This window comes from Aricia agestis, chromosome 4 (genome assembly GCF_905147365.1).
Source record: "Aricia agestis chromosome 4, ilAriAges1.1, whole genome shotgun sequence".
In the NCBI taxonomy this organism is placed as follows: Eukaryota; Metazoa; Arthropoda; class Insecta; order Lepidoptera; family Lycaenidae; genus Aricia; species Aricia agestis.
This window is the reverse complement of record NC_056409.1, coordinates 5,601,253-5,625,876: the sequence shown is the minus strand read 5'-3', so window position 1 is coordinate 5,625,876 and position 24,624 is coordinate 5,601,253. Positions and strand designations below refer to the sequence as shown.

At 38.6% G+C, this 24,624-nt stretch overlaps 1 protein-coding gene across 1 annotated transcript; it reads right to left on the bottom strand.

Moving 5' to 3' along the window:
* Window positions 1–283: 283 nt before the first annotated feature.
* LOC121726066 lies at window positions 284–14,093 on the bottom strand. The gene is made up of 7 exons (XM_042113292.1): window positions 13,994–14,093; window positions 11,105–11,308; window positions 9,472–9,575; window positions 6,053–6,256; window positions 5,342–5,424; window positions 3,253–5,237; window positions 284–3,089 (listed from the first exon to the last, which is right to left on the bottom strand). The coding sequence occupies exons 1-7, from the start codon at window positions 14,091–14,093 to the stop codon at window positions 1,210–1,212; spliced, it is 4,560 nt and encodes a 1,519-aa protein (XP_041969226.1). The 3' UTR covers window positions 284–1,209.
* Between the last annotated feature and the right edge of the window lie 10,531 nt (window positions 14,094–24,624).

The window sequence follows — 24,624 nt, the reverse complement described above, 5'->3', positions numbered from 1 at the left end:
TATGGTAAGTGAATAAAGTATTTCTAAAGCTTTTTGGAATGTAATGCGGTATCAATAGTAAAACTTTAGAATATCTCTTACAAAACAAAACGATGATTTTTAGACGAACGTCGTACGTGCATAGATGCGTGCACAATTTGCGTGCACGTACGTTAAATGCGTACGTAAGTAATGAATATTATTATTATCTCGTGAAACTATGAAAATGTTAATAATTAATTTACGAATCATATTATGACAAATTTGAAAGTAAAACTTAAAAAAGTGTTAAAAAAAAGATTAAAAGTGTAAAGTCGTCCAGAAATGTATCCATTCCCATTACTTTCTTTGTAGTATAAACTTTTGTACTGCGGTTTTTATATATCTGCTACTCGTTTCTAAGCCTCTAACTCGAATAGCTAATTTATTCATCACGTGTGGTCCGAATTAGAATGATACTAGAGGTGTTTGCAGGGAAGTAGTCTAAGAACATCGTTAAAGGTTACTGTAATAGAATATGTTGTAAAAACGAGGCCAGCTCTTTGACATTTGTAATACTGAACACCTGTAATGAATGTTTTTTCATAGATTTTTATACCACATCCAAAAACCAAAAATTGGTTATAGGCAAAACTTAATTTAGGAAGCGATATGTAATTTTATAAATCTAAAAACGAATTTAGTTATGTTATTGTCAGAATTATATACAATGTACAGATACAAGTAAAGAGCGCCTACTAAATACAAATTTGATCTTGGATAATGGTATAAAATAATTTAATCTGTAAACGATACGATATACATCTGTATAGTTCTCGATAGTATATTATCGTTAAGCTACGGATAGCTTATAATATATTGAGCCGCTGAAGTATATAATATATATTTAATTTTCACTATTTAAAGCTCTTAGTTTTCTTTTTATGCGAACTCTATAATCGCATTAAATACCTAAGGCCCAATCGAATTATATAAGCTACTGTTCGTAGCGGGCTTCGATTATAGATTTATAAGATATAACAGCTAGATATATCGAGTATCAATAAATTATAAGAAATAGAAACAATAGCATCGCATTTGGCAATTCTAACGGAGTCGCCCGGCGCCCCAGGCGAATTCGATACCAATAATATTCTCTTAACACTCACTAAGAGTTCGTTAGGAAGGTCACTTAGAATTTGCAGCACTCGAGTGTCTAGAAATATTGAGACTTACGGACAAAAAACCATATTAAATGGTCCACACTTGAACTTTCTCGGCGATTACACACCAACTGGCTTGGTCATAGTAGGACGATACCACGTGGAGGCTCTCCACGTACTTCTCTATCAGTTGGTCTAGTTCACCCTTCTTAAACACGTGATAGTACCTGTGGTACGTTACGGCGCCCCCCTCTGACGGCAAGCTGTCGGAGCCGTCGCTGAGGGAAGGCAGTAGTGGAGCGTGAGGCATCGCTCGCGCTGGCACGGCCGGTAAGGTCGCCGTTTCCTCCGACGACGAACGAATTTCCATAAACTTCCTCTCTTTGGAGCACTCGCTGCAGGAGGGCAACGAAGCCAAACTCGCGCAGCCGAGTGACGCTGTGCTGCCGGTCTTGTCTCGCCTGCTCCAGTCGCTCCCGGCAGAGGTGTCGCTCGACTCTATAGAAAAACCAGATTTCAAAGGAGCCGTGCTCGCACTGGACCTCGAAGTAATAGATTCTGGACTTATTTCCATTTTATCCAAGTCGCTCGAGTCCGTTGACTGACCCACTTTAAGCGAAGATCTTTTATCGGTACTGGTACATAGAGAATCTACGCTTATTTCGGACTCAAGTGAGTAACCGGTTTCCAGTGATTGACTTGTGTCATACGCTCCAGAGTCGATTGTTATTTCTGGATTACCGTTGCTCGAAGAAATTGCACTATCTTCGTCCGGGTTTTTCGTATCCAAATCTGTAAATTTATCATCGTTTGTTGGTTTAACGTTATATTGAACGTTGGCAAAATTATTAAGGTAAATGTCTTCGTCGCTTGTCACTTTCATTGTCTTCTTAAGCTCTCTATACTTATTAATAATCGGGTCTACATCCTTTGATCGTTTCTTACCCTTGGTCTTCGTAATACACTTGGGGAAAAGCTTGTTGATTTCTGATTCTGGCGTATCCTGAATAGATGTAATAATCTTATTACAATCAGATTTTACGGTGTTTGACGCTGAATCTAAGCCTAGTTTATTTTGCGGATCTTCTAAATGTTGTAAGCTATCCGATAGTTCATCGAGTATTTTCTGAGTATTTCTATCTTCCTCTTCTCTTTTTAATCTTAATGAAATGCTCTTTTCACTACTGCTACTACTAGTTAAGTCAAAATCTTCTTCATTAATACGTTTCGAGTATTGGTCAATTTCTTGCATTAGTTTTTCACTTAATTTTTCTGCAAACTCAGTTAAATTACTGCTACGATCTTGTTGTTCTGTTACCCACTCTTCTTCTTTAGCGATCATGTCTGATTTACAAGTAACTAAAGGTTCGTTCGCTTGTATCCTGTTGAAGCTTTCAGATTTTGATATTGATTTATCTGAATCTGTACTGGACATAGATATGGAATCATAGGGTAATCGTGTTGGACTCCTATGAGTTTTGGTAAGATTTTCATCGAGTGATCTACCTTCAGGTCGATTAGGCGAAAGTCTATTGAGGCTCCAAGTAGAGTTACTTGTACTTCCTTGTCTTGGAGATCTGTCCTTTGATCTTCGACCGGGAGAAAGCCTCTCTAAGCTCGAAGAACTGCCGCTGGAGCTAGTATGTGATTGCGACCGTGACCTGTCTTCTAGTATCCGTAAATCACCAGGAGATAACTTATTAAGACTCCAATTGCTACTGCTGCTACTACTGGAAGCTCCCTGTACTATGGCCATTGCTTCTGCGCTCTCTAGTTTTTCTAAATGACGTCTTTTTGATCTAGGACTTGACTGGATAACTGTTTCACATGTCTCATCGAGTGTTTGTGCAACTTCCGCGACGGCTTCAATAAGAGGGGGAGCGGGTGAGGTCGAGGGAGATTTCTCTACCGGTGTTAACTCGCGAGCATCGTCTTTCTTTGCTTCCAATGAAGAAGAATTTGACAAATCTGTAACAAAAAAAAAAACATATATTTTATAAAAGATTGTTACCAAAATATATGGTTTGTTAGTTTCGAAACGTCGATATTTAAATGTTATTTAAACATTTTGGTGACTATTTTACTTAAGAAGATTCTCAAAATTCATTTTGAAACATAAAATAATGTTTACCTTTTTCCAAAGCGATTTTGCGAAGTTCCTCTGGTACGACACTAATAACACTGTCAACAGAGTCGGGCGACGACACACCACTAGAATCACTATCCATATCATCAGTTGCTGGGTTAAACAATTCTATTGACATCAATTTGGGGTGACTTTTTGCTATAGGCTCTGAAGCACTTGTTGTGCGTACAATCGGAAATGGAGGCCTTCTGCTTATATTTATTGGTGGTATACCTTTTTTCAGCATTTCTTTTATTTGTCGTATTCTTTCCCTTCGTTTCTTGTCAGCAACTTTAGCATCGAGTGCGTCAGTTGTAGGTAATTTACTTGGTTGTTTTGGTTTGAATTGTGGTATCTCCGGTAATTCCGCAACGGTTTGTAAAGTAATTTTTGGGTAAGGTTTGACGTCCTGTAATAATATTCTAGGCTTTATGTCGTTTGTTTCTATTGTTAACTTGTGTATTTCTTCAATGTCTTTATTGATTTCCGCCAATAATTCCCTTGTCACATCACTAGGCGTCTCTTCCTCTTCTTTAATGGGAGGAATGGGATCGTTATATATTTCAATCGGCACCGGGATAGGTATGGGTATAGTAGGTGGAGGTGGTTCAGGTTCTAGTTTAAAAACGTCATCATCCGATTCCACCTTTGGCGGTGAATTTGGTTGACTCTTTGATAACGGTTTTTGAGCTACAGTTGTTGCTGAATTCGTTGTAGAGTAGTTCTTTAGACTATATTGTGCTACTAGAATTTTATTATGCACTGCTCCAGGAGCTGTCACTGCATTTGGAGATGAAGGAGGCCTAATTAATGGAAAAGCTTGTTTAATTCTCGGTGAAGGTAAGCCTGGGGAGCTTTTCATTCTTGGAGACGTAGGGACAGAAGAAACTTTTAATCTTGGTGACGTTGGACCCGGTGATAATGGTCCAGGTGATAATGGGTCTCCAGACCCGTCCGCTTTTGGGACATAGATTACTGAAGCGAAACTATCTTCAGAATCAACACTAGTGTCACTTTGTAAACTACTATCTTTTGATGAATCAGAACCATCTTCTTTTGAATGTCGTCTTTCGGGGAAATTTTTCTCGTTAACTACATTATTGTCATTAGGCGTAGGAACTTCTGGTACCGGACCGTGACTCTTCCACCCCTGGAGCATTCTAACAAATACTGTTACTTTATCTATATTCGTTGTAGAAGTTTTGAACTTATTTGTAAGGCCATTCTTTAGCGACTGAAACTTTTTGGCGGTTGTTGCAGATGTCGAAAATATGGAGTCACGAATTGAATCGAGCGTACCCGGTCTTCTATACAAATATTCTTCATTGAGCGATGCTTGTTTCTGTATATTTTTCCTTAGTCGCTCCTTTTCTCTCAATCTCTCTACTGACATGAGTTCCTCGTTGAGGGACGTCTGTTTAAAGACCCCGGGTTTTTTCGAATGTAATTTTTGAGTGTGTACTTTAAAATTGGGCATTTCCTCGACCATACTTTTCATATCGGTCGGCTTGTCTAAATCTTCGTCTGCGTCGTCCTCGTTAATCGATTTCTTTTGTTTGACTAAGCGAGGCTTCTTCCGTGGTTCGGGAGTAGCTTCGGGTACTGGTTCTGCGACGGTGGGTTTGCTGTCGTCGCCACCTAAGCTAGGGAGACTGGATCTAGAACGAACTAGTCCATGACGTTCGATCTCAGCGATATCCGTGAGACTGCGTGATTTTAAAGTCGACGTCTCCGAAGTTTGTGTGACTAACCGAGGGGGCAGAACTTCGTCCAGTCGCCTCAATTCGATCGGGAGGTCTGCGGCGGGAGGTTCGGGGCGGGGACACGGTCTCTGCGTTATTCTCGTTCCTATCGTCCAAGAGGGAAGGAACGACCGTCGGCCCGCTAGTCTTTGTAGAGCTCGCCGCACGAAGGAGTAGCAGGTTTCGTTCGGTGACGATAGCGAAGAGGACCCCGGCGAACCATCGCGGCTCTTCCACGGCTCGGAGCAACTGAATTAAGTAATTATCATGATTAGATGGAGGGTTAGGTAAGAGTCGAGTTAACATTTGTATTATTATGTAATATTCTCAAGTACTTGTTACAGTTTACTTACTGTTCATATTCGACCGACAGGAATCTCGGTGCGGGCGGCGGGGGGTATAATGTCGCCGGCCGATGCCACGGTATAAGTACATCCTGCAAGGAGTGGAAAAGTTATATGATAACGTGTCAATCTAAGTACTTTTTCTTATTTACATTGTTTTGAGAAGTATGTATGTATCAAACAAAGTACCTAACATAATATACAAAGTTTGTGCTGAAACAGTTTTAAACCTTTACAGTTTGGCATTTGGAAATTTTTTGATAAAATCGCATTAATGAGTGAACCATATTTATGTACTACACAATACACATGATTACTTGCGCGTGCATGCGATTTAACGGCGCTGCCGAGCTTTTCATCGTTTGTCTGGCTATCTGGATACTTTCATTTGTATTTTGTGAGCGGAGTGCAACAGGGGAAAATTGTACAAAATCGACGGTCTTTTAAACATTATTTAGATACAACATTTTTGAAAGATAGCAGATATTGTACAATTTCTGCTGTCTTATGCATATGTGTGTTCCATTACATATTATAACTCCTTGTTTTACTCAACCAGTGGCGTCCCTAGGGGGTGGCGAACAGAGCAATCGCCCGAGGCCTCGCTCTTGCAGGGGCCTCGCAAAGTATTTTTTCGTAAGACAAAGGATCTCGCGAAGACCTGCCGCCCAGGGCCTCGCTAAGACCTCTTGGGTAAGGCCGCCATTGCACTTAACCTACCTGCGAATGGAAGTTCCGTCCCTCATGCTCCATCGCCCACACGGTGAGCAGCAGCCGGCCGCCAATCCTCGTGATCCGCGCGAGCTCCCGCAGCGCCATCGCGCGGCGCTCCACCGTCGCGAAGTGGTGCACCACCGCGATGGACAGCACCGCGTCGAACGACTCGTCGCGGAACGGCAGGCACAGGTTGTCGCATACCACCACCTGGAATACGCAAATATATATAATTCATTTTATAGTTTTCTAGATGCGTTAGATTTGCAATGCGCGTGAAAAAGGTCAAATACTGTAATCAGGCTATGCTAGGGAATGCAATACCGGGATACCGGGATCCCGAAATACCGGGATCCCGCATGTATTTTGCGGGATTATTCCCGTTCGAAAATTTAGTGGGATCCCGCGGTACTGGCGGGATTACAAAGAAGCAGGATTCATACGAGTAACGCTGCGCGAGGGGATGCGAGAACTGGCTACAGGCAGCCCACTAAACAATTTACAGTCAATTCACATAATATATTTCACTTTAAGTGATAATAATTTTACCAACCAGCTTGGAAGCTGAGCGAACTTTTTCAGCTGCTGGCTAATTTGTGTCGAATATCAGGACATTTTTTTTTTTATGAAATAAGGGGGCAAACGAGCAAACGGGTCACCTGATGGAAAGCAACTTCCGTCGCCCATGGACACTCGCAGCATCAGAAGAGCTGCAAGTGCGTTGCCTGCCTTTTTAAGAGGGAATAGGGTAATAGGGGAGGGTAGGGATGGGAAGGGAATAGGGGAGGGTAGGGAAGGGAATAGGGTAGGGGATTGGGCCTCCGGTAAACTCACTCACTCGGCGAAACACAGCGCTAGCGCTGTTTCACGCCGGTTTTCTGTGATAACGTGGTATTTCTCCGGTCGAGCCGGCCCATTCGTGCCGAAGCATGGCTCTCCCACGTATAGACATATAACTTTTATAAGCTTGGGCTGTATGTAAGTATGTAATGGAATATTTTTTTGCACAATTTTATCTATATTTCGTTTTTTTTTATAATAAAACACGGAATAGGCGTGGTTTTTTTAGTTTATTTTAACTATTATTATTATTATTATTACGTAGCCATTTCCAAATAATGATTAGTTTTTTTTTTACATATTCTGATTCGTGTTTAAAAACCCTTGTTAAATAAGTGTCCGACAAAGTTAGTTTCATTTGAATTCTAAGAATAAAACGGGGTCTATCAACTAAAGTCATTATAACCATTTATTTTGAAAGTTGAAGTCTACTCTGCGGGATCCCGCAAATACCGGGATCCCGCGGGATTGTGATGGTTCAGTCCCGCAAATACCGGGATTGAAATTATCTGGCGGGATTGCATTCCCTAGGCTATGCAAATCATTATCTACCGACTATTCAATAATAATTTAGGTACAAATAAAACACAATATTACACGTGCACTTGTTCCACTATATTCATTAATTACTACAAATTTAACTTAAACGCTTTGTAGTAATTAATGAATATAGTGGAAAAAGTGCACATAATATTGTGTTTTATTTGTGTTTAAAATGAATTTCTGCCAAGAGCCGACAGTATAATCAGTTATTTAAAATAATTTAGATATTACCGAGGGCAATTTCAAGAAAACGTGTACGGGGTATAAAATTTCATTTTAATTTTTATTGTAATAGAAAATATAGTTTATTATACAAAAAAAACAAAAAAGAACGCGGAATTAAAGGCATTTTCCTGATAATATCAAAAATGACCGTAGAAAAAGTCACCCAATGGAGGTCACATAATGCTACCTTCTTGTTTTTTAAATTGTTTAAAAATTAACCATCTTATTTAGCACTAATACATTTTTGGTATCAAATACTATACAAGTATTGCAATGTGTAAACAATAACAATAATCAAAGAAAAGTGATTAATAACAGTAAAACTTGGTCACATACCTGAACAAAGAAATTGAAACACCTGCACTTCAACAACATTTCCGCGCTTGTCACTAGTTAGTTTGCCAGTAAAAACAAAAAGACCTATCGATGAAGAACATACGTTATTTTGCCAGATCGTGCCGAATACTTTCTAGTATTAGAAGAATTTTTGCAAAAACGAGCGGTCACAAAGCGGAATCTTCCGGAAGACTAAAATTTTCGTTTTAAATTCAAATTAATTTTTAAAAGAAATTACATATAAAAATATATAATTGATACTTTCAACTGATACATTTGACTTTTGAGATTTTAAATTATATATAGAAATCACTTCCAATACTGGATATTTTTAAAAATCAATCATTATCTGATCTTAGTTGGGAAGGGGACAGGTATATTTGATGGTTTTTAATACTTTAAAACCTTCGTAAGTTTTTTATTTAGTAAAGTAACAACAAGACGACAATTTATATATGTATTCAAACATATACTTTTTTCACTTAAATTTATATATTCCGTTAAAAGTTATTTATCTCAACAAAATAAATTAACAAAGTCGAGGGACAAGGCAAAATCAGGGGGTACACATTTTTTTGAAATGCCCCCGAACGTTATGAAAATAACCTTCATGCATGTGTAGTACTTGCAGTTACGTTGTCTCGTAACAAAACGCAGCTTATTATTAACTTGACGTGTACATGATAGATATTAATAACAAATAAGTAATCTTTTTTTTATGAAATAAGGGGGCAAACGAGCAAACGGGTCACCTGATGGAAAGCAACTTCCGTCGTCCATGGACACTCGCAGCATCAGAAGAGCTGCAAGTGCGTTGCCGGCCTTTTAAGAGGGAATAGGGTAATAGGGGAGGGTAGGGAAGGGAATAGGGTAGGAGATTGGGCCTCCGGTAAACTCACTCACTCGGTTAAACACAGCGCGAGCGCTGTTTCACGCCAGTTTTCTATGAGAACGTGGTATTTCTCCGGTCGAGCCGGCCCATTCGTGCCGAAGCATGGCTCTCCCACGTATAATCACTGATTCCTCGTATAATTGTGTTACTTACGGCCGCACTCAGAGACATTTGATGATTAAACTTCAATTTAATGAAGAGTTTGACAGATAAGTTAAGTAATTAACGTCCCTGGGTGCTGCAGTTATACGTATAGATTGGACATAATATAGGTACCTAGCGGAATAGAGCAACAATCTCGAGCTGTCAAACGAAACCAAAATTGGTTTTCCTCTGTGTGAAAAATATGTCTACGTATACACTTACACAAGCATGATTGAACATGAATTCTGTGAGATTGTCAACGTGCGGCACGTGCCGACTGGACATCAAAAAAAGAATGCTGATGTCATGTATCACACGTCTCTTTTTACCACGCAGTGTTACTGATAGTGACATCTCTCTTGCTCAGGCCTTTGTTTCTCTATTCCGCTAGGTATATTAACTTTATGGATTGGACATAATATAAAATACTTGTTTGCTATCACACCTCATTGCTGTGGTGTCGTGCCTGGTCGGCGAGGCGGCTGCAGCGGTCGCCGCCCACCGTGAACACTGACGGGTTCACGCTCAGGTACTTGCCGTTGCCGCAACCTGGAGGATGTAGATAAATACTTAAGTTAGAAGAAAGAGAAAGATATAGAAATAAAAGATATAAAAATTACAAATCAAATTAAAGTTATGTCAGGCGTAAAGGGGAAGACTAAAATAACCATCAAAAATAGCGAAAGAATATCTCTTATAAGTACAAAATAAGATAAAATTAATAATTACAATAATATTACTCTACGGTCTACGTAGATTGCTACGCAGAGTTTGTGTAGCAATACCGTAGCCATTTCGTAGCACATCTACGCCGTGCTACGAAAAAGCGTAGACGTATTTTTAGATGGGGAATGGGACAGTTGCAGTAGTATAATTTTCCATACAAGGTCCGTTATTTCATTAAGCCGTTAAAATTGTAACAAACGTTTGGCCATAAAGCATTAAAATCAATTTGTGTTCTATACAAAATATAATTGAGTGGATAATTCGTGATGAATATTAGATGTTGGTCAATTAATAAGGGATGAGAACAGATGGTTCCCGGCTCCTACGCGTTGCCCTTTACCGAATCAAGGATTGAATTGCTAATTACGTGTTTACGTATAATTTACAAGACCGTGTGGGAAGAACCCGCCCCCTCTGCTTCTTACATCGTGTGTTCATCAAAAATATGTTTTTCTAACTGGAACCTAGTTTTCCGTAATTGGGATAGACTTGAAATATTATGCTGACCTTTTAATAATTGTACCATCGAGGAAATTGATTCCTATGCAGTTGACGGACCTACGTCATTTAGCCGGAATATGTTATTTCAATATGAGTTGTGATCTGTCGGCTGGGTATTATGACATAACGCGACCAAATTACTTAGGTCCGCCATCTGCATAGGAATCAACTTCTCTGATAGTAGGTACATTATATTTTTATGGGTAAGTATGTTACATTATATGCTGTCAATGATTTTATAATTACAATGCCTTTCAGGTGATCCACCGTTAAAAAAAAGGTTCTTCAGGTATCGGTAATGCAAGTCGTTAGCCGAATTCTGGAAGTATTGTATGGACTTTTCATCTGTACTGTCTTCAACTAGCCTAGCCAAGCCAAGCCAGTTACGCAGGAATAATTTATAATTTATAATTAATATAGTGCCTTGGGCACTATAAAATTATTCCGTTTTATTATTTGGGTGTGCGCACTACACAAGAGCTCTCTCTATTCCTTTTACTCTCATAACCCAGTGGGATGGAAGACCGACACGGCTGGCGAGAGATCAGGCGCAGGACCAACTTTTTACATGCCCATCCAACGCATGGATCATCTTACTTGTCAGACATGAGACAATTACGTGATCAGCCTGCATTATGCTGGCTTCCCAGGGCGCATAACATCACGAGCCTCGGCGCGCGAGCTCAAGCCACGCGCCGTGTGAAGGGGATGGCTCGGGCTGGCTCGAGCAGGCGCGTCCGATCCGATTCAAGTCGGTAACTTCAAAGGCGCGGCTCGTGATATTACGCGCCGTGAGAAGCCAGTATTACGCTACAGTATCGCCTGGAGCAGCACACGTCATCAACACTCACCCACGTCGCACACGAGGCTGCCGGGCTCGAGGTCGGCGAGGAAGGAGCGGACGGCGGGCGCGGGCGGCGCAGGCTCATCCTCGCCCGCCTGCTCGTACACGTCGTGCACGTACGCTCGCTCGAGCGCCGCGCCCCGCCCCGCACACTCCCCCGCGCCCGCCTCCCCCCCCTCGCCATCCATCACCGCACCGCCATTGCACTGCGCTGGAATAGAACACAGAGGTGATGTAGTTTCAAATCTACTATTAAAATACCAGTGTCGAACACTTGGTCATAATATTAGAATGAATCAGCCAGTTTACTAATCGTCAAAGTATAAATAGTTTAATGTAAATATAGGGACACCTTTACATCTTGATACCTCCTACAGTAAACAACCCAAACTCACTGGTTGTTCTTATCTTATAGGGGAGATGTAAAAAAAAAAAATGTCTGCTTTTATAAAATGAAAGTCTGGCTGCCTCCGGGTCTTCGGTCTTCATCACCTATTAAAGTTAGATATGTGGCCTTAATCCATATCTAAAGATATCTTTTTAATCCGCAGGTTGTACGTCTAATTGTCTACCAACGCACTATTCAATGAATGTAAGATTTCATGTTATTCCTCCTAATGAGCGAATAACATCGGCAGAAAATGTAAGTGAATGTGGAGTAAGAGCTGTATTAAATATCAGGGTTCACGGTAAATATAGAACAAAGCGCACGGTGGCCCACTGACCTCCCGGCCTCTCCCGGCAAAATACTCCGGGATTCTCACTACTTAAAAAAAAAACTATAAATACGAATTGTAAAAACGTGACTACAGTTTTCCCAGCACTTGAATTTCCGCGAAATTGAAAATGTCTTACGTGTTATTTATGTAACGTCCGGAAATATGTCGGAATTCCTCGAATTTCTACTCTTACACGTTTTTCGATTTCAAATGAAAATGTCGGAAACGAGTTCTTGTAAGGTGGAAAAACAGCTTTCCACATAAAATTACTTAATTTCAGGAACTCAAATACTTTACTACTTTGAAACGATTCAAACTAAATGCCTTCGAAATAAATATATTAAAAATGGTTATTTTTGTCGCTTTATTAAGTAAATTATCTGTTTTATAATATTTCATGTAAATTTTTTGTTGGTAAATTTTATGCTCATTGTAAAGTTATGATCATTGGGTTCAGGGTAGAAATATCTGAAATTGAAATAGCAAAATTGGAGTAAATGGATTTTTTGTTTGCACACTCTGAGAGCAATATTTTCAGTGCTTCAAATGTAAAAGCAATTAATATTGCCTTGATTCTCACAAAACAGAGTACAGACCAGTTTTATAATTGGTTAGTAAATACAATTTTTAGTCACGCCTTGTCTTTAAGGCTGGATGGAAACGTATGGCCATTGGCCGGATTATCTTAGGATTGACAAAGGTTCATCTACTTGATCGCGTTATTCATTGCTTATAGTTTCGACGTCTCAAATAACCTCGGAAACCGTCGATCAAGAAAGAATATCAAGCCGAGCTTCCGCCGCGGAAATTTAGACACTAACTTTCGAACTCTTTTAAATTATAAGCCCCATAATATATTTTCTGTCAAACTCATCAACAAATTAACAAGTAATCAAAACGTCTGAGTAGATACCTAGCCTTTTGATATCTCGTAACTCCCAAATTAATAATGCGCATGGAAATCTTCGCTAATTGTCATAATCACGGAAACATCCGAATCTATGAAACTTGCATTTTGCACCTTTTTCAAAGCAAATAGAAATAAATATCATATAGCCGGTGGTTGTCCGCTGTCGCTTGCAGCGACGTCTTCCGACGTTCGTGAAATACGATCGTTGCCGAAAAATTACGAAAATTTATAGAAATCGCTCCCAAAGTGATAATGCGCATAGGCGCATTATCACTTTGGGAGCACTGTACATTTTCGATGCTTCTGAGCACAGCCGTAAAACATTGATATCTCGCATCTTTCTGGTTTTGAAACCTCTCCTAAGCCTGCGAAATGGTTTCAATAGTCTTAAACAGTAGCAGGTATCTAATTGACTTTGAACATAATAGCGTTATGTGGGGATGCGCACGGTCGCCACGGCGACGCATCTAGGACGATGTCGGGCCGCGCTCACCTCGCGCCGGGGTCACACAATTATATGAAGTAATACATCTAGCTCATTGCGTTTATTTACAGTGTATTTTAAAATTTTAATGATAATCATTCTAAAATTCAATCAAAGCTGTCTAATGCACATTGCACAGTCTATCATCATGGGCAATAATTAATAGATGAATACGCTACTTGTTCGTAGTTGCATGATTCGTCCATAATTTGGCTAAAATGGAGATACTGCATTAAATAGGTGAAACCTTATTATTATAGATTAGAAAAGGAGTCGTAGATTCTTAAGGTATGTATTAACGTGGTTATTAATAATCATCCTCTGATCTAAACCTTTTTAACATACATCAAAGTCCAAGTTTCGTAGCCACTCGATGAATCTATGCACAATGCACATATATTATGATGATGATGATTTGTGATTTCTTTTGACTTGATAGTTAAAGTGTGTGGAAAAAGTGTTAATTTTTTATGCCATTTGCGACTCTTCTAGAAGAACTTTGGAGAATCAAAATTAATAAACTCTTTTTCAATAACAGCCTATCTCCATATCACCATCTAACAGGACTAATATATTCAATAGATGTTCAATAACCGAGTGGCTATCGCCATCCGCAAATTGCTAGGGATGCTTATCACTTAACTATCAATACGTGGCAAATTGACGATATTATGCGCACCATTAGACGCGTGTGCCACCCCTATTGATTGGCAGGCCAACGACCCTATATTGTGTGAGTTGGCTTTGTTCATATGTCATGTCTAAGTCTCCATCTCTATTTACGGTTATTGTTCCATTTAGGAGCGTTTGTATTGTGAGGAGAATCAATAACATTCTTGTCTACGTTGTCTACACTTCTGTGAACGCCTTCTCTTTGTGACATAGACTATTAATCCAAGTCGAATGCTATAAATATCTAAACGGCAGTATTCGTTGACAGTCTGTGTGATGTGTCTTAAGCGTAACGTTGTCCATTCAAATGTAGGTGTAACAACTAACTTTTTACTTTGATCTCTACATTTTGGCTCATAAAGATTGCACAATAAATAGTGTAATCTTTATGAGCTAAAATGTAGAGGTTCTTTTTTTAAAATACATAATAAAGAATTTACTAATGCCTCATTACGAATGTAATTTAGACGTGGGAGAGCCATGATTCGGCACGAATGGGCCGGCTCGACCGGAGAAATACCACGTTCTCACAGAAAACCGGCGTGAAACAGCGCTTGCGCTGTGTTTCGGCGAGTGAGTGAGTTTACCGGAGGCCCAATCCCCTACCCTATTCGCTTCTCTACCCTCCCCTATTCCCTTCCCTTCCCATCCCTACCCTCCGCTATTACCCTATTCCCTCTTAAAAGGCCGGCAACGTACCTGCAGCTCTTCTGATGCTGCGAGTGTCCATGGGCGACGGAAGTTGCTTTCCATCAGGTGACCCGTTTGCTCGTTTGCCCCCTTATTTCATAAAAAAAAAAGAATCTAAAGATTAAAAATTTAAAGCAGTCTAACACAAAAATAGCTTGGTACGTGATAGTTACGCTACATCTATGGTGCGACCAGTTTAAGCGCGACCTTCGTAGCATACTAAATGTATGCTACGAGAGTCACGTTTAAGTGGTCAATGTATAGCTCAGTAAGTTTCGTTAGCACAAGAATAATGTTGTGAATTTGATTGTGTCAAAAATGTTAGAATATTGACGAAGTTATCTGGGATCGGGTGCTCCATTACCGGCTTCATTAAATTATTTAAGCGAATTCACCGCCGCCCTACACGATTAATCACATTTACACGGGAGCGATTGGGTACACGTTTATACTGGGGCCATGCTGATAGGAAACGTTGAGGAAGATACGACTTTTCGTTGCGGTGAAGTCAAGAATATTATAGTAAGTTTTTTTTTTAAACTTGGTACAATACTTTTTTAAGTAACGAGTTATCGTCATGATGGTGAAGTTTCAACTTAGGGTCAATTCAGACTGCAACGCAACGCGTAGATATTATGTATTTCTAAAATATGGATTTACAGACTTCGATTGTGTGAGGTACGGTACGTCATGCAAATCTGCCAATTTAATACAAACTATTAGAGCCTGTCCACACGGGCATCGACGCAGCGCTGCCGTTTGGCCACACGGGCGCTGCGTCATCGCAGCGTTGTTACGAAGCAGTCTTAACGTCAACACCTCCTCCCGCTTCGTCTCGGGGGTTGCTGATGTCATGTGTGCGTTGCGCACTGCTGTCGCGCCGTGGTTATTGCACCTTGGTTATTTGTATGTATAACAACGCAACGGCAGCGCTGCGTCGACGCAACGCGCCGTGTGGACTGGCTCTTAGAAATGAATCTACGCTTCGCGTTGCGGTCTGAATTAACCCTTATTCGACTCAAAATATTATGTCAAACCCTCCTCGAATAAACACGTTTGGTAAGAAGATGGTTACTAAATTTCAGGTATAATCCACCTTGTCAGTGGATACCTGAAATCTATGTAAGTATGAATGGAAAAAGAGCTTAAGGGTCATAATTAATTTCATGACCCTTAAGCTCTTAATTATTAAAACGATTTCATAATTGAAATCGTTTTAATATTTCAAAATGGGAAATGTTAGCAGTGTACGGAAAAACAGCAATGGTTTATGTAACACTGTCACAGAATACATATTAGTAACACTGTATTAAAGTTTATAATTTTATTTTCTTTTAAGTTATTAATAAATAAATAAAAAATAAAAATACATTTCTTAATATTGCTTAAGAAACAATATCTAATAATTTCGTTTAGAATTTTTATCCAATTCAAGATCACTTTTAGTCCTGACTCGGTCGAAGCTGCATTAAGTTATAAAACTACAATTACTAAAACTACACCAGTGATCCAAAAATAAAACACATCTAGTGAACCGACGTTATTCGATACAGATTACGCCAAAAAGCACCTATTGATTTTGTTTCCGGATGAATAATCCATTAGCCTACGTATCCGGATATTCAAATACGGTTTCGGATGCGGAAAAAGCTGATTGTTTGACGATAACACGATAAAAACATCGATGGAGCTCGAAAAATATTAAATCATAAAAGCTTTTTAAATAGCGCTACTGCAGTTTCAATATTTGAATTGGATATGACGAGTAAAGTCCTAACATTGAATCAAGGCACAAAATTTCGTATAATAAAAACAAAATTAGTATAAAATTCTGTGCCTTGCTAGTTTTAATACAGGTGGAATACATTTCCCCGTAGAAAGGTAGCATGTGTTATTTCCTATTGTCTATCGTATATCTGTCCTAAATAACATAAAAATCGGTCCAACAGTTCGTTTAATTAGTGCTTTCAAATGATAAAAGAAATCAACTCTTCAACATGAATATAATATGATTATAGGAAACTCTCCAACTTAGTAGATCATCAAAGGCGTATAGCTAATATTTTGATTTGGGTATTTTCCAACACAAAAGAAGGAAGCGCATAAAATATGCGGCACAGTAAACTATAATAAGTTATGCGGCATGTTGGGAGTTTGGACTTAGATAACAAGTGGCGTCGATTTATTTACTTCGAACTAGGCCGGTTCGGACTGCAGTCGCAAATACCCTGATTATATTTAATGCAATAGTGCATCGTTTTATCCAGTGCTGGGGTTCTTCTTATGAAATATAACATAAATAACGTTCATTACACGTATACATAACATTTGTTTGACTCACAATATACAGAAAAATCGAAACAAAATCGGAGCTATTTCTGAGGACTTCCGGACAGTTCCTGTTTTACGGCTTCATTAGTCATTGAAATAGTAGATAGTATTCTTATATTAGTAGAGTCCTACTAATATAAGAATACTATTTTGCTGTTAAATAGGAAACTGATGTCATCAAGAAACGAAACTGCATTAATGTTTCATTTAACAACAATACAAATACAGTGATTCAGAATAGAATCGGGGTACTGATAAAAAGAGTTGGTGTATTTTATAATAAGAGGCTTGTGAGTTGTGACCGAATCCTATATAATATTTAATTACTACAAAGGCATTCACATGTAAAATGGCACTTCTTAAAACCGCGTGACCACCATTGCATAATGTTATACTTATTAAATATAAATAGCTCTTAGATACAGGTTTCTTCCCTGTTCCTTCAACGACTTGTTCGTCAAAAGTTGATGATTTTGAACAGAAATAAAACAAAAGTTTGCACGCGTCACCCCACACGTGTATACGGGTCAGAGCAAAATTGCTTTTACAAAAGATTTTCATAATGTTCTTCCCGTATCCTTAAACAATCCCTTTTTCCTAACTGTTTGTTTACGTAGTTCTATTATTTATTTGAATATTTTAAACAGCAAATGATCGCGACTTGTTTGTGTCCTTAAACTTTGTGTTACAATATTATCCTACTATCCTACTTCCTACTTCCTACTAATATTATAAAGGCGAAAGTTTGTTTGGATGTATGGATGTGGGGATGTATGGATGTTTGTTACTCTTTCACGCAAAAACTACTGTACGGATTTTAATGAAACTTTACAATAATATAGCTTATACATCAGAATAACACATAGGCTACAATTTTAACTGACTTTCGAAATGGAGAAGGTGTTATGTTTGTTTTTTATCTTCAACGATTACTCCGCCGTTTGTGAACCGATTTTCAAAATTTTTCTTTTGGTGTATAGGTTATCATTCTAATTTGGTACTATATTCATAAAAGTGGTGACCTGATGAAGAGATCCATAAGTAGTCGAGGGAACTCCTCAAAATTTATATGGAAATGTGTGGTGACTTCGGTTTCGTGAGCAGTATTCTAAGCATATGCTACCAAATAGTAAGATTTTGCACCAAGGTATACCATGGTTCGGAAGGTGCTGAGAGAACTCCTGATTCTTTATATATACAAGTTTTGGGAGTTTTGACGTTGTTTTAAGAGCGGAAAGCATATGCTACTATGCAAATTACCTTAATTTTAATCATCATCACTACCATAAACCGTTATAGAACCATGTGTCAGCCCGTTTTGAACCTATTATTGGTACTTTTCATACATTTTATGATATATCAGTTAAACCGCGGGTAACACCGCGGGGCACAGCTAGTAATAATATAATAATAATATCTATGGACGCTTCACACCACGTGAGTCTGGCCTTGTGCTAAGTACCTGAAGGACTTGTGTTACGACTTACGGGTACCAGACAACGGAAATATATTTAATACTTTTATATTATACATAAATTTAAGATTTTTATTATATGATACACATATTTAATACACATCCATGACCCAGGAACTTTGAAAACTTTTTGTTCCGTCGGCGGGATTCGAACCCGCGACCCTTGGCTTGAGCTACCAACAGCCTACCAACTGAGGCACAGAAGTCGTCAACATTTGTTAGCGTTCCGTACCCAAAGGGAAAAAACGGGATCCTATTACTGAGACTTCGATGTCTGTCCGTCTGTTTTATATCTCAAGAACCGCTACAGCTAGACTTCTGTAATTTTCACAGATTGTGTATTTCTGGTGCCTCTATAACAACAAATACTAAAATCAAAATAAAGTTAATATTGAAGGGGGACTCCGATACAACAAACGTGATTTTTTTGGCTTTTTTGGCTCGTAATCCATAATGGGAACATGAAGACACTTGAAATTTTCATTTAATCCTCAAAATATACAGCTGTACCTTAATTTTTAATAATAAAATTAAAATAAAATAAATAACTAACGGGGATTCCCATACAAAAGCCACTATTTTTTGGCCAAGTTTTGCTCTATAACGATTAACGGTACGGAAGGTATTAGGGTTAGTAGAGTTAGCCCGTGTAGATTCAGAAGCCTGGCTCTACATGAGATCTCATATCTTTTTCACAGGGTAAACCTTATGTGATTGTCTTGGCAACATTTTACAAGAAATGTTTTTGGTAGGATCATTTTTATAAAGAGTTTGTTAGAAAAATGAGCTCCAATATTTTCTAAAGAGGTTGCTAATACCAGGATCGGGTGTATAGCCGATAACTCAGATATTAAAAGGGGTCCCTAGCCGCATTGAATTAGGTGTTGAGATTAAAAACGATTGCATCGGGATCGGTCGATGGCCCGGTGACCCACTTACAGCGGCCCGGGTGCCCTCGGCGAATTGATGTACGGGATACATTATTTACTCTATGTCATTATAAATCATGGAAAATAGAAGGTCATTTACGAAACAGTCGTGGTTTTAAAAAAAGTTGCAAAGGATTTTTTTAAATATGTCACCTGTCATATTATGTAGTTAATTGTAAGGTTTTGGCTTAAAGTAAATCTGTTGAATATGTATGTAGAAAATAAATATTTTATGTACATATAAAATCCCCGGTCATGATATAACGTGTTCCTATAAATAAAAATCCATAATAATTATAATGTTGAAAAAGGTGTTTGTTTTTTAGATGCATCAAGTAGTCCGAAACTACTGCGAGGCTAAAATGGTCGCTTTGAAGAATCATGATATGAATCATAATATGATTATTTTTTCTAAAATCGCAAAATTCAACTCTGCTTGCAATTCATTTCTGTATTTTTGTACTGATTTGACATTATTATTTTGTCAGTTTGATCGTTTTGACAATTCATTTGCTGAATTGATTGAGAGGAATTTCTAAATGTGACCATTTTAGCCCCGCTGGACTGATTTTGATGTGAACTGTATAGAGGTCTACGAAAACCCTATATTTTAGAGGTGCCTACGATAACTGTAGAGGTGCCTACGAAAACTGCACAACTGTGCCTTCGAAAACTAAACAGATGTCTACGCAAACTGCACAGATGTCTACGAGAACCGTTTAGGTTAGGTAGGTAACCGGCCTATTCTGGGCTCCCCTTATACTCTACATAAAATAAAAGTTAAAGAGAATAGAGAATAGTTTTAAGAAATTTAAAAATACAAAACAAATATAAGTGCTAGCGTTAAATTATCGTTACCGAGACGTAGCGAATGCGGTAAACCATTATTCAAACCAAGCTTAAAATCAAAACATTTAATATGCAAGGAACGAACCCCATAAACTACAATAACAAATCGACCCAAATATGGCATCGAACTTTACTATTCTGTTTTTTGGGCCGTGTCCAAGTGCTGATTTACACACGGAATAAGTATTTAATGAGAATGCAGGTTCGGAAAAAGTTACTTGGCACATTCACTTGTTCAGGAACTAACGCGGAGTTCCGCTTACGGCAAAACCTATTGATGTAATTAGTGCCAGTACAAGGCTTGTCGTAGATTTATATTCTGTACTGCTTTTATAAAACTGACTTAACATTTAATAATCGGCCAAGTGCGAGTCGGACTCGCGCATGAAGGGTTCCGTACCATTATAGAGCAAAATTAGGCCAAAAATTGTGTTTTTTGTATGGGAGCCCCCCTTATTTTTTTATTTTATTTTAATATTATTATTAAATATTAAACAATACATGTTGCCATTATGTTGCAAGGCCAAAAAAATCATGTTTGTTGTATGGGAGTCCCCCTAAATATTAATTTTATTTTGTTTTTAGTATTTGTTGTTATAGCGGCAACAGAAAATTTCAGATGTCTGGCTATAGCGGTTCATGAGTTACAGGCTGGAGACAGACAGACGGACAGGCGGACAGACGGACAGACGGACAGACGGACAGACGGACAGACGGACAGACGGACAGACGGACAGACGGACAGACGGACAGACGGACAGACGGACAGACGGACAGACGGACAGACGGACAGACGGACAGACGGACAGACGGACAGACGGACAGACGGACAGACGGACAGACGGACAGACGGACAGACGGACAGACGGACAGACGGACAGACGGACAGACGGACAGACGGACAGACGGACAGACGGACAGACGGACAGACGGACAGACGGACAGACGGACAGACGGACAGACGGACAGACGGACAGACGGACAGACGGACAGACGGACAGACGGACAGACGGACAGACGGACAGACGGACAGACGGACAGACGGACAGACGGACAGACGGACAGACGGACAGACGGACAGACGGACAGACGGACAGACGGACAGACGGACAGACGGACAGACGGACAGACGGACAGACGGACAGACGGACAGACGGACAGACGGACAGACGGACAGACGGACAGACAGACGGACAGACGGACAGACGGTCAGACGGACAGACGGACAGACAGACAGACATCGAAGTCTCAGTAATAAGGTCCCGTTTTTACCCTTTGGGTACGGAACCCTAAAAATGTTCATTGACTAATAGATTTCGGCTCAAGCCCTTACAGATTTTCCGTGATACGCTTTTAGTGTAGGCATCCACAATGAAATTTTCGCTTTTATGAGGGCAAATTAAAGTTTGTGAGCATGCCGGTACACTATTTCGCGTGGGCTTTGCGCGGAACAATGTTAGAAAATTAATAAATCTATACTTTAATATTATAAAGCTGAATAGTTTGTTTGTTTAAATGCGCCTATCTCAGCAACTACTGGTTCAATTTAAAAAAATCTTTTTGTATTCGATAGACCATTTATCGAGAAAGGCTTTAAGCTATATAACATCACGCTGCGACCAATAGGAGCGAAGAAACATTGAAAAATGTGTGGAAAAAAGGGGGGAAAATTTTATTACGAGTATCTTTGGGAGGCAAAACTATATTCCACACGAACGAAGTCGCGGGTATAGCGCAAACAGCAAACATGATTATTCCTCGTAAAATTAAGTTTTACGAGGAATAATCATGTTTGCTGTTTTTAATGTAGAAACGCGTGAATTAACATTCAAGCAGCTATATGCAGATGTTAACATGGGATCATTATTTTATTTACGGATCTGTGGACAAAAGCAAGATTTAAAAATGCCTAATTAGGTTAAGAAGTCAAATATATTTTGTAAGTGTAACATACATACGATAGATTTAGGAAAAATACAACAGTATTTTTATTATTTCTTTGGAATGTTCCAAAGAAAACTTTGTAATGCACTTTCAAGAATCACAACAAACAGCCATTTCATCAGTACAGCTGCTACCTCGCCGTTAGCCGTTACAGCGGTAAAATAGCGGGAACACGATTTACACTTTTCGAATCTCGCTGAATGAAACTAGAATGAAAAGTTTCAAAGTTTCTAAAACAAGGAAAATGTTTTGTAGAAAATTCTATCTTGTATGTTACAACTTACATTCGAGTTCGCTAATGTTTCTTGGATCTATTGCATAAAAATTGCATTTTTATTATTCTGTTTCGCCTGAAAACGAAAGTGGTTGATTGTATCGGCACAAAAGTGTAGGTAAGAAGTTTTATAAATAAGGGGATAATGTATAAGCATATAATGCAATATAATAATATTATGGGTGCGATAGAATATAATCAGTGTCTGGGCAGATAGTTAAGAATGAGAATGCGTAGAAAAATTGGAAGCTTGGGAAGACCACTTTTAGTTATTTTAAAAGCTTTGTTATTAGGCGAAACTTAATACTGTAGGTATACGGTCGAAAGCTTCAGTTGAACGTTAGATCTGATAGCTATAATGCTAAGAACTTAAACACGACTTGAAGTATTTGTAGAACAGTAGAAGAACTTGACACAAACGTGTGTTTGTATGTTTTTGCGAGGATCGGTTGGGTAGTATTTATGTCCTACATTGCACGCAATGTATATTTAAACGATAACTTATTTTAAAACTTAAATACAACATTAAACAGTAATGAATTAAAGTATTACTAAAAAATATTTATTTATCAAAAGAACAAAAGTAGTACAATTTTATCTAGTACCTCCACAACAAAAGTCTAACCAAGAACTTGGAACACCAGCTCAAATATGCTTTGTTGTTACAATGTTGAACGTTTCTTTGAAAATTCATAATGTTGCAGCATCCGGGAGGTCGTCGCAATGCGCGTCCTGTCGGGTCACCGACCTCGGTGCAGGAACAGTTTATGGCCTATGTTTTACTGCACTTCGCCTACTCGAGACGCCATCTTGAATCATAAAGTGGTCTGGGTGTCCTGTGCATGACGATGAATAATAGGTTTTTGCACGTGTTTTGCTACAGCAAAGATAGAGCCGTAACTTTCTCCATTGTATGGGAAATGAGGTTTTACTACTCAAGACACATGAGGGTACTTTGAAAACTTATATTACGATATTTTCAACAACATAAGTTAGGTTTAAAGATGTATGAGATACGCCATAACGCGTCGCTTATTGACATGGTGCTTGACATAGCTTCCTCTCTAGGTCTTTCTGTATTGTCTAGGTACTAAGTTTAGTTTGGTTTCAGTTAAGAAAGCTACTTTTTTATGAGACAAACACAACTCCACACAAAGCGTCCTAACCAGCTCTTAGTATTGAGGGCATACAGTAGTTTAAACACAAAGCGACGTTTGGCGCAATACGTTTCTTTGAGGAGAGCGCCTTCCTGTCAGAGCTTTTACGATATTACTGAAAAAAGATGCATAAAAATAGATTCTGCATAAAAAGAGATATAAAACTCAGCTCTTTCTTATTTTGACCTAATTTGTTTTTGTTCAGTTCTGTCGCGAGTATTACGCAATATGTTTGTGTTACATAATGCATCTTTTCACTTGTTACTCCGCTGTTTAAATAGTATCTTTGTTATTGAAATAAGCATTTTGTGTGGTTTGATAAATTATAGTTTCTTAAATTATGTCGATTACTCAATACAAGCGCGTAAAACTATGTTTAATACTTAATGCTAATGTGAACAAGATGTTGCTTGCAACTTTGTTTGCGTGAAACTTCGTTTGGCTCGCTGTTAAGGGGGCGACTAACCCTAAAGTGTCAATTTTATAATTCATTTTTATACTTGAAAATGAGCCCCGAATTGTTTCATTTTCTAAAATTAGATACTACATTATACTTCCGATAATTCAATCTGAGCAAAAACACGAAATCTTAAAATTTTCTCGATAGAAAAAAATCACAAAGATGCATCTAATTTTCACAAATTTTTCATTTATTGCCATAACCGTGCATTGAACTAAGTTAATATTTTAACACATTGTATAAAATTCTATCATTGAGAGATCGACCTAGCGGATTTTTAAAATGTTGTATATTTATCGAGTTATTGAGAAAAAACTAATTTGGCGATGAATCCGCTTCGTCCTTTTTCACCTGGCATATGAAAGACGGGCGTGAGTGTGAAGAGAGAAGGATGATGTTTGATTAGTCGCCCTCTAATTTGATTATTAATTAATTAATCATTATTCTAAGACGGTTATAAATTATAATGCTACCAATTTAAATGTCACCTATTAGCGGCGCAGCAAAAAATACAACAACATATTAATTTGGTTTAATTCCAATTGTTAACATTGAAGTCTGTTTAATAAAGATATCATAATATTATAGTGTCATATTGTGGCTAGTTGTCACTAAATCCACATGAACCATCTCA

Coding starts and splice junctions, on each gene's coding strand:
- LOC121726066 (XM_042113292.1), bottom strand. CDS start 14,093: ATGTCACAAAGAGAAGGCGTTCACAGAAGTGTAGACAACGTAGACAAG. Junction 6,257..9,471: donor CACGACACCACAGCAATGAG/GTGTGATAGCAA, acceptor TGCGTATTCCAG/GTGGTGGTATGCGACAACCT. Junction 3,090..3,252: donor CAAAATCGCTTTGGAAAAAG/GTAAACATTATT, acceptor TTTTTGTTACAG/ATTTGTCAAATTCTTCTTCA.